General features: G+C 37.6%; 3 protein-coding genes across 4 annotated transcripts in view; all 3 read right to left on the reverse strand.

Annotated features, from left to right (window-relative positions):
• Positions 1–820: 820 nt before the first annotated feature.
• Positions 821–5,766, reverse strand: LOC113672629 (QRFP-like peptide receptor). Its single transcript, XM_089203107.1, has 2 exons — positions 5,549–5,766; positions 821–2,145 (listed from the first exon to the last, which is right to left on the reverse strand). The coding sequence occupies exon 2, from the start codon at positions 2,111–2,113 to the stop codon at positions 1,010–1,012; it is 1,104 nt and encodes a 367-aa protein (XP_089059233.1). The 5' UTR covers positions 2,114–2,145; positions 5,549–5,766; the 3' UTR covers positions 821–1,009.
• Positions 5,767–7,251: 1,485 nt separating this feature from the next.
• Positions 7,252–9,296, reverse strand: LOC113672718 (galanin receptor 2a). The gene has a single exon (XM_027189048.2). It carries the CDS (start codon positions 8,728–8,730, stop codon positions 7,498–7,500), a length of 1,233 nt encoding a protein of 410 aa, XP_027044849.2. The 5' UTR covers positions 8,731–9,296; the 3' UTR covers positions 7,252–7,497.
• The window catches only part of LOC113672719 (uncharacterized), a 6,658-nt gene continuing 301 nt past the window's right edge, over positions 7,252–13,608 (reverse strand). The window contains exons 2-11 of one of the 2 annotated variants that reach the window (XR_016185669.1): positions 13,498–13,535; positions 13,093–13,130; positions 12,596–12,733; positions 12,216–12,422; positions 11,917–12,034; positions 11,535–11,578; positions 11,292–11,390; positions 10,387–10,628; positions 9,444–9,511; positions 7,252–8,719 (exon numbers count right to left, since the gene is read on the reverse strand). Coding sequence is in view for 1 of the 2 variants with exons in the window: in XM_027189050.2 (XP_027044851.2) it covers positions 10,357–10,628; positions 11,292–11,390; positions 11,535–11,578; positions 11,917–12,034; positions 12,216–12,422; positions 12,596–12,733; positions 13,093–13,130; positions 13,498–13,535 (954 nt within the window). In the remaining variant the exon portion in view is untranslated. Of the gene's footprint in view, positions 8,720–9,443; positions 9,512–9,649; positions 10,629–11,291; positions 11,391–11,534; positions 11,579–11,916; positions 12,035–12,215; positions 12,423–12,595; positions 12,734–13,092; positions 13,131–13,497; positions 13,536–13,608 lie in introns of those variants that run through there. The other variant, XM_027189050.2, reaches the window with a different exon arrangement.

Raw genomic sequence — 13,608 nt, forward strand, 5'->3', positions numbered from 1 at the left:
GATACACAGACTCTACGGTGAGCGAGGTGTATTACGAAGTTCATACGATAAGCGTCCTGCATACTGCTAAGATCAACAATGTCAATAGCATCAGCATCATGTATGTCATCATGTTCAGCATCATGTTTATAAATAGAATAAGAGAGATGGTAAGTTTTGAGCTCTGTAAATAAGTAAAGAAAGATGTAATTCGTCTTATCAAGAGCGTGGGACAAAGAAAAAATTTTGAGTAGAATTCTAACTCAGAATTTTTTCTTTGTCTCACGTTCGTGACAAGACGAGAAACACCTTTCTTTATTTCTTTACTGAGCTCAAACCTCACCATCTCTCTTAATCTGTTTATATCCCTCTTTGTTATCATTTATGTATTGATATGTAGAGTAGGTTTTATCATCGAAGAAGTAAAAAACATTAATTGTTCACATTTGCATTTAAACTACATTTCTCAAAGTAAACAACAGGTGGCCAAATTATGACTGTTTTTTTTAAATTTGTCTAAGGATTGGAACGCCAAAATTTAGTCGTCGACCAAATTCAAACGACGGATTTGAGTAAGATTTCCGCACAGTCCCATACCTCATTAGATTCACATTTCCTGGACAAAGGAAACAATGGCGAAAACAATAGATTGCCTTAGGACTACGGCTTTGTTTTACAAAAATATGGGTATTCGGAAATGTTTCTTGGATTTGCTCTGCCACACACGAAAGTGTTGATTACCTTTAAACTAGCCAGAGTTTCTTTGATAAATCATCAATTTTCGTAGAGTACAGTTTCTGCACCTTAACCGCAAAACGATTTGCTCGACGTCGAGACTCGGTTCGTTTTTGGAATATTTATTTTTAATTCAAAAACTCATTAATAATTCATAAGCCCATTAACACATCAAATGGTAGATAATATATCACGTGCAGTGACTTTATATCGATAAACCTCATCCTTATTTATTACTTAAATTACTTAAATTTCTGAGGCGAGTGTAACAGAGTTCGCAGCCTAACTGCGCGGCCTACGTCGTGGTATCACGAGTTTGCTCTGCTAAAGGCACAACGATGTGTTTACGTTTCCCAAAACATTTCGCGCCTTTCATTCTACGAAAAATGTTGTATACTTCCTCTTTAAAGCTAGCGTTGTAAAAGCTAAATATCAGGGGGTTTAAAATGGAACTCATCAAAGACAACGTGTCAGATATGCCCTCAAATAATTGTAATGACTCATATAGTTCCTCGTTATCTGACTGTAATTCTGTCGAGCCTTCTCCCTCAACTTCCTCAGAATTTCTTCCCTCGAGAGAAAAAACTGTCACAGTTCTAACAATAAGATATGGACCCCATGTAATGAAATATGTAAGGACAATCAACACCATCATTTTGACGACTCGAAGTTTGGTCTTGATCATGTTTTTGTTAGATATCTTGGAACGATCCCGACGCCATAGGACAATCACAATTCTACTGTAAACAAATCCCATGAAAACCAAGGGAACGATGAACGCACCAAAAAGGAATACAGCTAAGGAAATCTGAAACGATAGGCCATGTTTGTCATCGCAGTTCCCAAATTTGTCCATAGTTTCCTCGTTTACTTCAACAGTCCACACTGTGCTGCTCAAAAATGGCGCAGACAAAAGCCCTCCGCAAACCCACGAGAGTACCATCAGATTTCTACTGTGTTTCCATGTAATTGTCCTGGCCCTAAACGGATGAACAATGTGAATGTATCGATCAAATGATATTCCGGCCAGAATAGCAAATGTTACCGCCAAAGTAGTGTGTCTACTGAAGTCGATCAATTTACATATGAAGTCGCTCCCGCCAATAATTTCTCCTGGCAGCAATTCCGGAACAGAAACGGCTCGAAAGAGAATATCTGTAATGGCCAGATTCAATAAATGAAAGTTGGAAAAGCTTTTGAAACATTTCCTCTTCTTGCGAATCAATATCCAACAGACAAAAACGTTTTCCAAAACTCCACACAGCACTAAAACCAAACCAAGCACAAAATGTAGACCATATTGGTTTCTATTTTGGTCGACGAGCTCTTCACGGCCACTAGATGTTCTTCCATCGTCAAATTCGTTGAAATTTAAGTCTTCTTCATCTTTCCAATCCATCTCAACAAACTTAATAAAATGAAGCAACAGGGCTAGAAGGTTAACAGAAGAAGTGAATTTTTTTCCCTGTGGATAAGCTTTTGTCTTCAACCTCGGCAATCTCCAAGCCGAATATGGCGTTTCAGTATTAAGAGAGTGTCTCTGTAAGAGCGGTTCGGTCGACGACGCGAAGCGGAGTGGTTTCCAGCTTATCGAGTGTTTACATCGGGCTATGTAAACACGGAAACTATTTTACATTTCTTTTATAAAATAACTAATGAAAGAGGAACGAAAACCGTGATTACATACGCTCATGTAAAATGGTTTTATGGCCTATCAGAGCGCGCGTACTATTTTAATTATTTTATAAAACTGCTTCATCTTCGCGGTAATATCACGCTGGTATTTTGACATTCGGATCGACAAGAACGGTGATCAGGTAGCGATCGCCATGTTTACTTCATAAACGTGATCGCTGACCAGCCGCTGAGTGAAAACAGTACGGTTCAGTGGTGAGGGCGGGGTGAGGGGTGGATGCGGGCAGATTATCAGAAGATTTTTGGGAACATTCGAACATATGCATTAAAGTATCATGATAAACATTAGGACTGCCAGTCTTAATGTGAAGGCGTGCTTCGTGTTTCAGACAGCTTTTGTTTTACTTAGTATTCTTTTTTTCTTTCAAATACATTTCGTTCCAAATAGGACTAGCATCAACTCATAGATTTACAAACAAATCTTTACCACGTAAATAAATGTGTTTAGATAATCGAGATAACCATTGAACCTCTTGTATCGCACCAGAAATAACGTGTCTTGTCTTCGCCCAACTCTGAGAGCGTGGAGCGGCAAAGACGCGAGACACGAGTCTCGCGTCTCGCGGCTTCTCTATGCTCACAGGATACGCGTGACCTCACTATCTTTAAGAAAAATAAGAGACTGCTCGAAGTCTGTATTCCATTCAACCATTTCATAAGAGTCACGCGAGTCTTTCAATTGAGTGAGAAAGTCACAAACCCATTCTTTACCTCACGAGCGTAACTACTGACCACAGTAGGCTTCTCCTTTGATGCGGAAATTGAAATCGTATCGAGTATACAAAGTTATAGTGAGTTCCTTTAGATCTCCCGAACTTGTATCGTGTTGGAAACAATTACAAGTACAGGAAGAAGTCGTTCGTTAGCGAGATGTTCATTAGGTCTCAGGACTGCTTTTTGAATAGCAAAGATGGAAAAAACTTTGGTTGATCGCGTGGCTTAAGTGGTTTGGTACGACTGTCTGAATGCAATGACGAAGTAAAACATCATTTGATAAGCTGCCACCAATCTAAAGAGGTCTTAAGTGAAAATGAGCTAATCTTGGCAAGGATTGGCCTATTTCACCTCGCTCAGGAGGATAAACAAAAAAAATGTGGATTTGCTATAGGTATCGCCACATTTTGGGGAAGTTTTGGAGAAGTGCAAAAGTAACATGTCAGTATCCTGATCATGATGGCGTCAGAAGCGTATCCAAGGCAGAGATGTAATTATCTTGCATATGTCTCAGGACATTCAAAAGCTGTTTGGAGTTATTATTCCAGTTGAATCTGGTAATCTTCAGTAACATTTTCTGTTATATATTTTTGTCACGTGACATATCTGCTCGAAAAGAGTAGAAATTATTAATTAGATGAAGGGTACTTAAGTGCACATCACGTTGAAAAAACATGGATCTATGTGTAAGTGCTTTTAATTGCAGATGGAAATATGTACAATGTTGCTTGGTTGATAATCAATAATGTGTTTGTAAAAGGTTAAATTACCTGACAACGCAATACACTTATTCATGCGCACTGTTCACAATTATTTGCGGTCAGTTTTCCTCATGCGATCAGTTTGTATGATTCTCATTAACCAGTATGATTAAATTTGCAGACTAAAACACCCCTTATTTGATTAAGAATAATAAAAGTAAACAGTGCATGTCGGTTTTCAATTCCTGATGGATGCTACTGGGCTTTACTTTAACTGAGAAATTTGCAATCGCTTACCTCAGCTCTCTGTGTCCCATGCCGTAAGAGGCACAAGAAAAAAGTTGATGATAGTGAGTCTTGGCTGAGACAAGAAGAATCAGAGAAGAATCTACGGTCCCCAGAAACGCCACTTTTAAACACGAGACAACTGAGGTAAATTGAATTAAGGGGTATTTGTTTTATTGAAAACTATCGTTCAGGTTATAAGATACGCGAATAACTCTCTCCACCGATTTTTTCTTACATTCTGTTAATCAAAAGTTTGAATAATTATAAAGGCTTTCTTTTTGATCGTCTTAATAGTAACAGTTTCCAGGATCCAAGGGGAGCAAAAGAGAGGACAATTTTCTGTGTAGTTAGGTAAGGCGACATGCCTTTATACTTCTTCCGGCGTGAAAACGATAATGACGACAACAATGGGTAAAAAGCACCGCCCGCTATTGATGACGATTATCACAGTTATAAACAAATCTCAGTTAAAGTCCTGAAAAAAATCTCAGGGGTCCTTTTCACTTTCACTGTTTTCACTCAGCGGCTGGTCATCGGTCACGTTTATGAGGTAAACATACCGATCGATTCCTGATCACCGTGCTTGTCGATCGGAAAATAAAAATAATGAGCGTGATATTACCGCGAAGATGAAGCAGTTGTGTTATTTGATTCGTACTTCACATTCGAGTCGAAGCTTGGGTGGCACAGGTTATTTCTTATGGTGGAATCGACGAGGGGAATTCGAACGCTTGAATTGAAAGTAAAGTTCATTTGAATTGCTTTCGTATGTATTTCTGACGGTTTTAGATCTACCTGCTTGATTTATATCGGTTACGCTTCATGTTGACAAGTCCCTCAAAATGGCGGCCAAACTTGTAGATTACCGAAAATTAGGTAAGTTCACGGAGTTAGAAAGTTCTCGTAAAGGTCGGGCCGCAAAGTTTTTTCCTGTAGTTACCTTTTCTATGACAACTACTTCCTAGCTATGTTAGTTGGATCAGTTTAGAACGCCTCACTTTTTCAAAAATTTACCTTGAATTTGATCGGTTTTGGCGTGTGTGATTTAGGCGATCCGATAAGGTGTCATTCAAGTCTTCCTGTTTCCTTGATTGAAACGTGATGTTTGCGAAAGTCGCCTCGATAGATAAGATAAAGTCAATATACATGGCTGTGGTAGTTGTTTTTTTCTGAGCTCCGTAGTTTTTTGTAAATTGTCCTCCAAAGTTGTATGAAATTAAAGTCTTGAAAAGTGTCACGACAAGCCTTTGCTCGAGTGAAAACTCCGAAAAGTAAATAGATCCGATCAAACTGATTGTTGTTTTAGTATAGGTACATGAATGTCTTACAACACACAAGAAACGAGCGAAATCCGTGTCTCAAGCAAAATCGACCGGACCGCTCTTACAGAGACAATCTCTTAAAAAAATCCTTTGTAACTTTGACATTCAACTCACCTGTGGATGATCGATACTGAAAATTCTATTTGAAAAAACAATATGCCAGGAGGCAATCGCCATCATTCTCGTACATATTTTCCCAGCATCTAACACTAATAGCATCGTCAAATCGATTAAATACACCTTACGTCAAACAGCTTTCAAAAATAACCATTAGAAAACTTAACAGCTGTCGTAGCCAAATGGAGGTGAGATTATAAGGTGTTTTAAAATGGTCACGTTTTGATAGATCACAGCTTCCACAATTTACGTTTCCCCCCCTTTAAATTCACATTAAAGTAAAGTTTAAATAGTTCTCCACAATTTGTGATCATTTTTTGATAATTTTTTCAATAATGGAGGTTACCATAGAAACAATACAGCCTTTCTAATTAACCCCTACTATTTCTACATCTGCTTATATATACGAAAATCAGCTATCAAAATAAATCTCTCTGTAACGATGTCATAAAAAGTTGTACATACAGTTTGGAGCCATCTCACTTTTTTTTTGATCGGTTAATCATGGTGGCTCTCTTGGAAGAAAAATGAATTTTTAATACGCTGATTGCAATTTAAAATATGTGGGTCAAAGAACTCGTTTTTTTTAGTTATGAATACATAGCACTAAAATTAAAGGCGCTTCTGAGGAGCTATAGTATCGCTGTGGTAACCAAGCATGTCATAAAGAATGATTAAAACAATGCATATTATTTTAGCACATTTTTAAAAGGAACAAACGAAAGTTGTGGCGGTATCGATGCATCAAATAATTTCAGTTTTAAACTGATAAAACTATTTCGAGAGAAGAAGTATACAACGCCTAAGAAAACGTCGATTGGAAAAATAAACCAACATTTGTCTGACTTTCATTTAATAACATGTGATAGCCTGGGTGGCTGGCGCCGAAATGAAACGGAGACGGGGGAGGGGAGAGCTAATTCGAGTGTGGATCGCGAACGTTGAGGTCTTAGCGTTCCAGCTAAATGTTCCCTTTACGGTATCAAATGATTACTTCCGTCTGGGCAGTCGTAACGTCAGTCATTAATACCAACAACGGCCCTTCTCAAGACTACCCTCACCCGAACGAACAAACTACTCGATCAAATGTTACCCCCAGGTTCAAAATATTTACGGTATCTACTCTGTGCGCTGGCTGAAGGCAACACTCCCATGGCTAACGTCGAGCTTCCATTGGAAGCGTGAATTATTTCACGTCAGCGCTCCCGTTCTGAGATTAAGCCGCAAATTTGGTGATCTCGCACTACTTGCACAATTGGTTTCCAAAAATAATTCCACATGTACAAAGTTCACCTACAGTGCTTTAATTCAAATACAAAATTCTTCTCCAACATGTCCTCGTTCACATGACCTTCGCAAATGGCATAAATTTCTAGGAGATTGTCGGTTTTCGTGATGAAAGCGTCTAAGAAAAAAGGGGCCACTCCTGATCCTCTTACACTAAACGGGTCTCTTCAAGCTGACAATAGTAAAGTTCAACAATTGGCATCACTGAGTCGTTTCTCGATTGATTATTGACAGAAAACAAAACTAGAATTCAGTATGTGAGCACGCTCTTATTTAAGCTTAGGCACGAGCGGCGAAGCCCGCTCGGATCAGTTTCGCGGGAAACCTTAGGAAATCCGTGGCTTACTCGAACACATCAGTAACTTGATTCGGTACATGTCCATTGAGGTAAATCTTTAGTCGTTTACTACCACTTTTCTACTAAAAACTTTATTTTTTCGATTTTCAATTATCTAATCGTGATGATTACTTCTGAGGTAAGTGTTCGCTACCTACCTCTTTAACTAATGCACAATTAAAATGTAATTAAAATGTCCTTAAAAGCCTGCCTGCGGCTTAAACAGCCTGCGCTCGGTATAAATTAAACAATGATCGCCAGTTAACGTTCTTCAAACAGACCGCACAATTACATTTTTCATAAAAACAATATCTTTCGCATTTTACAACTTCGTTTCTAGACAATCTTCTGTAATTACTGCTCTGTTTTCTAACGAGTTATTATTTCCAACAGCTCTCGTGTTGTCTTCTTCCATCAAGACAATTTCGGTAGTTTTCATTATTTCAACTGTTTCAGTTTTCTTTTCAACTTTTTTCGGTTTTTTTGCCTTGTGCTTGCATTTTTGAAAAATGTTAAAACACTTTCCTCCACAACAACATTTCTTGAGATCTTCTCGAAAAGACTTACTGTAATAACCAAAGATTACGGGATTCAGAATCGAACTTGTAAATGTAAACGCATCTATGATATCGTCAATGATTAGTAACTTTATGTAGTATTTCTGCGCTTCTATTTGGGATTCGTAGGAAATTTCTTCTCCCTCCCAGAAATAATCGTCTTCCAGAGAAATAACCTTGAAAGCTTGAAGGCAAAGCCAAATCAGTTGTGGACCCCAGCTGATGGAATAAGCCAATACAATAATGACCATCATTTTAACGGCTCGAACCTTTGCTTCGGCTAGTTTTGAATTGATCACTTTACTTCGCGTGTGCTGCCAGAGACTTTTCAAAACCTTGCTGTATGCCACAGCCATAAGAACTAAAGGGATTAAAAATGCAAACACGAGAAACACAGTGGAGGAAACTTGAGATGGAATGCCCAAAATGGGAAGACATATCTCGTATACTGACCTGTCCGTCAGATTCCAATCCAATTTAGTGTATTTCATACTGAACAGGATTGGCGATGAACAAAGTGCCGCGTACAGCCATGAAATCACCACAACATTTCGGCTGTGTTTCCATGTGATTTTCCTTGCTTTAATAGGACGAACAATATGTACATAGCGATCGAAAGCCATTCCTAAAAGCAGCGCGAATGTTACGGCCAATGTGGTGTAGGAGGAAAACGCGCCCAGCTTGCAAATTGCGTTGTTGCCATGTTCAACAGCAGTGTTTTCAATGGTAGCAAGCACTGGCGTAAGAGCTACTCTAAAAACTATATCAGTTAATGCAATATTGAAGAGGTGAAAGTTCGAAAAGTTCTTCGTTAATCTTTTCTGTCGGAGAAGAACACCACATACAGTACAGTTAGCAATGACACCCAGGAAGGCCAAGAGAAGTTGAACCGCAATGGCAGCGTTCAGAAATATATCGTACATCTGATATCCAGCGACGTATTCTTCCTCAGACAGCGAGGAGCGGTCATCTACGCCGTTGTCTTCACTATCGTTCATTGTGTGTTAATTGCAAAAGGAAAAAAGTTTTCGACGAGTTACAGCGCCACAAGTTAAGTCGGCAAGTTACGAGGCAACACTAAAGAGTTTTGAAAATGACTGCCTTGCTTTGAAGGAAAAACCATTCACTTGGAACAATGAACATGAAAACTACATGAAGAACAATTTACCTCCTGTGGTTTAAGTACTTTCGTTTGTATGGAAACAAAACCCTTGCGTAAAAAAATTCATCTTATACAGAATTTATAATTCTTATGACCGCTTGTACACTGTCTGAAAGTGTTAATTACAGACAGAATGATGTGCTTGTTCAAATATATGTACGAACGCATCGAAAAAACCATTTTGAATAGAGACTGAGATAAGGGCACGGAGTATTGCTGTTTGTATTAGATTATAACAACTGGCAGATTAATTATCAATTCCAATTACAATCACAACCATGTCTCTTTGGCAATTTCCCTCAAACAGTTCGAATCAACATTACTCTGTGAATGAAGCTTTAATTTCCAAGTACCTTGAGTTCCCTATGATGAATTTGTAGTCCTAGCAGCTGAATCCACGGAGTCAATAAAAAGGCTATTTCTGTTCATGACAAATTACGTAGTTAACAATGGCCATAAGCAGATGCATCCGAACAGAGTAAATTTGACAAATTGCACGTACATGTCGAAGTGTGTCAACTGAAAAAATTATTATTTAAACAAAAGTACCTTGAGTTCCCAATGATGAATTTGTAGTCCTAGCAGCTGAATCCACGGAGTCACTATAAAGGCTATTTCTGTTCATGACAAATTACGTAGTTAACAGTGGCCATAAGCAGATGAATCCGAACAGAGTAAATTTGACAAATTGCACGTACACGTCGAAGTGTGGCAACTGAAAAAATTATTATTTAAACAAAATTACCAGCATACTAATGACATTCGAAGTTTATTGAGAAACAATCGGAAGGAGTAATTCCTTCGACAAATACCTTTTTTGTTCAAAATGAACAATTTGACGCCTAAATTGTTAATGAAACAAACTCAGCCTCACATACGAATCAGTTAATCTGGATATTGGGCGATTTTATAGTTTTCTGAATAAAATACCTCAAGGAATGCAAGAAATACTTCTAGAACCGCAAAAAAAAAAAAAAAAACCAAAAAAAAAACATAATGCCCTATAACGCAAAGAATACCATTAGGACTGTAAGAAAGACCCCTAGAACAGTAAAAAATACCCCTTGGACTACTAGAAATACCCCTTCGAGCGTACAAAATATCACTTCATTACTCTTCACATTATTAGGAATTCCTCAGCCTGGGAATTCCTTTACCACAGAGGTAAGACATGACAATCCCATGATCGATGTATCAAAGACTTCTTTCATTACACTCTGGGAGTTTTACGTAATCCTTTTGTTTTCCTTTGAGCCCAAACGGTCACTTTACTAGAGTTCCTATGTGTATCTTCAATTACATCGGGGGCAACACTTCGATGAAGTATTTCGGTGGAGCTCTAATCTACAACAACGTATGAAGACAGACTTTAGATCACCATGTTAACTCGTGGAAATTACTGTATTTTCCCTATGAAAATACAAGCCCGTTCTAACAGGACATCTGCAAATTATTCTGTTCCCTAATCAGGAATATCATGCAATCTGCTCACTTCATCCAAACAGCTCCTCGAGCAGCAACAAAAGGCAAATGAACACGTAGTGTCACGCAATCCTTGGAAGATTTCGGCGCTGGTAATACGCAATGCTGTGTTTGCGCTTTCTTCCTGGAGGAATACCGCTGTGAAGTAAGAACTGTCACAAACGAAACAGTGTCCTGTGGGCGCAGCCAGTAGCGTGGTCACGTGGGATGGTAGCTCAAGGGACGAAAGTTTTTCAACACTGACTGACCGAACTATGCAAAGGAAATAACCATGGTAACGGAAGTCTTTAGAAGTAACAAGTTTTCAGTCACAAAAACACGATCTTAATTTACCAATAAGAATTACAAATACAGAGATCACCAGAAGATCTGCAGAAGCATTGGTTTGTGGGAATAAAGTGCAAAACTATTCAATACCTGACCATGATGTTATAGGCACACTAAAAAACTATATGTTACAAAAATCTAAATAATTTAAAAAGTTGGTGTACAAAAAACGCTGCGTTAATCGTGCGTATCGCAATTAAAAATTATATTTTCGGTCCTACAGTGTAGGATCTAAAAAAAACTCTTGAACACATTTGGTTAATTGTGTGAGCACTCTGCAGAGAACAACAAAAATGCACATTTTGCTGCACTGATCATATTTGTCTTTTGATTTGCGTGACCTTTTGCAACTCCTTATTTTTATGTCATTAATATGACTACCACACTTTTCCACCTTTCTGGAAAATTTTTGGTAGTTTGTACATTACCTAAAAATTCTGACTTACCCACTGGGTAATCTTGCCAGGCCAAGTACTCCAAAGTTTCATATTTAATTCAATGCCAGAAATCGAGTACATTTCAATTAAGCAAAACTTTTAATTGTAAGTCACAACAACAATCAAACTAAAGACAATAAGATATACTCACCAAAGCAGTGCACTTTTCTGAAGCACAACTCAAGGAGAGGAAGGATTCTTCCACTGCTCCCTTGAAGAATATTCCTTAAATTCAACACCTCCACCAATTCTGTCGAAAAAATATATTGCAACTGTAAAACACATTAGTTGTAACAGTCTCCCAAAACTTGGAATATAATAATCTTCAATGAATTGGTAGCACCTTTACAAAGGAATGTAATTAAAATGATACTGCTTAGACTTAAATTCTCACCTTTAGAATCTCTCCCTGGCAGTCTGGCCAGCTCCTTAGTGGCACTAAGTAATCAAGAGAGAATGTTACTCAAATGATGTCCCATCTCTAAGTCTAAAATAAAATATGAGAAGAGAACTTCCAGCTTGCTGTATAAAGGGGTCTGCAACTACTGTTCAGTACTCCTTTGGATTTTTCCACCCAGAATTGGCAACAGAGGCCATTTGAAATAAGAAAGTGATCAATTAACTAATGTAAATGACATTTTTTATCACATAATTTTGTAACTTTTTCCTTACACCACTCTTTGAGTGAATAAGTTCTTCATGGCCATAATTTACAATAATGTGGACCATCACAGAAGGTTATCAGGGTAAATTTGTTTCAGATTTGAAACACATACCAACCACTCAAGCCAATCATTTTTAAATCCTTCATTTTCAATAGTGTTGCTGGTAACAGCTGAAGTTTGGTATTGTGATCCAGTATCAGTGACTCCAGCGATGAGAGTTTATTCAAATCTGCGAAGTCACAACACAAGTAAAATTCTGAATCATGAAGATCTATATGTGTATCATCCACTGAACTTGAAGGAAAAAAAACTTTCTTCTTGGCAGTACTATTAATTTCTTTTTAGCAGTTAAACATAGCCAAACTTGCATTATCTACAGGTATGTGGATTTAAGGATGCTAAAAGTTTACCTTGAGGCAAAGTACACAAATTATTTCCACTTGCATACAGTTCAGCCAGTCCTTGATGTGTCATTAATTGATGTGGAATCTTCTGAACTGCATTCCCATCAAACGACAGAATCTTGAGTGATGAACAGTTACACAGTTGCCATGGTAACCACTCAAGCTTGTTGTTCATGACATTGAGATCTCTCAAATTGGTGAGATTTCCAAGCTCTACAAACAACCAAAGAATCAATGTGTTTTGTTATTGTAATTCATCACTTTTCCTTGACAATGAGGCAATCAAGCACATCTTAAAAGTAAAAAAGGCCTGCCTGATCAGGGCCAAATCTAATCATCAAAAAATTTAAACAACAATGTTCTTCTGACTAAAATAACAAGCCTACCTTTAGGTAAAAATGTCAACTGATTGTTGGCAAGTTCAAGGGAAGTCAGTGATTTCAGCTGACTGACAGCTGGCGTCAGGATCTTAAGGTGGTTGAAACTGACATTTAATTTTTCAAGCACTTGAAGTTTTCCAATCTCTACAAGCCAGAATAACACATTTTCATCAGACTCCCATGCATGAACACCAGTATCTTTAAATTGCCTTGTCTCAGAATCTCAGCTGAATTGCATAAATCTCTGAAAATCTCATAAAATGTTTTTGATAAAAGCCTCATTAAAAATGTGCAAAACTAAAGTGGAGGTAAAGTTAAGTTTGAATAAGAGACTGACTTTAGAATAACCTTAATAATTTATGCTAGTGTAGCATGGAGTTCTTTGCATGGTCAAATGGTAATTTTCAAAAGATTACCACTATAGAATTATGAAAAGAAAAAATTGGTGAAGTTCATGTTTTCAATATTTTATAATCATGAAAAGGCTGACAAGAATTATTTACCATCTGGAAGGTGATGAAGGTAATTAGAATGTATATATCTGCAAAAAGAAAAACATCATAAATCAGATTAATTCAATACCACCTTTAAATTAGTCTGTTGCTATTAAAACCACTTCTTAACCCTGCAAGCATCTTAATTCTCTAACCTCCAGTTTAAATATGTGCCAAAGCCATTTTTAATGGGTCATAATCACAACAGAGAAGTCTATAAAATATACCACAGTACACCAACCCACTTAACTTGTTCAAAGACCTGTACTGACCCAGTTGATCTGAGTCAAAGTTAGCAAACTCAGGGAAAGTGGGTTACTTTATGGAGCAAAGGGAAACCTCAAAATCTGATTTACTTAAATGAGAGTATTTGCTCATTTACTTAAAAACGATCTTCACATAAAGTTTACTTACAGCTCTACCAGATTTTCAAGCTTCCAGATATCTGCAGGCTAAAGTGTAAAAAGCAATGCGATAAATTCATGAGGAAATAGTTTTTCAAATGTTTTATTAAGCCTATTTATA

Source organism: Pocillopora damicornis, chromosome 4 (assembly GCF_964200805.1).
Source record: "Pocillopora damicornis chromosome 4, jaPocDami1.2, whole genome shotgun sequence".
NCBI classification, from domain to species: Eukaryota; Metazoa; Cnidaria; class Anthozoa; order Scleractinia; family Pocilloporidae; genus Pocillopora; species Pocillopora damicornis.

Bases quoted from the DNA above. Each gene is read 5' to 3' on its own strand.
- LOC113672629 (XM_089203107.1), bottom strand. From the start codon at position 2,113: ATGGATTGGAAAGATGAAGAAGACTTAAATTTCAACGAATTTGACGAT.
- LOC113672718 (XM_027189048.2), bottom strand. From the start codon at position 8,730: ATGAACGATAGTGAAGACAACGGCGTAGATGACCGCTCCTCGCTGTCT.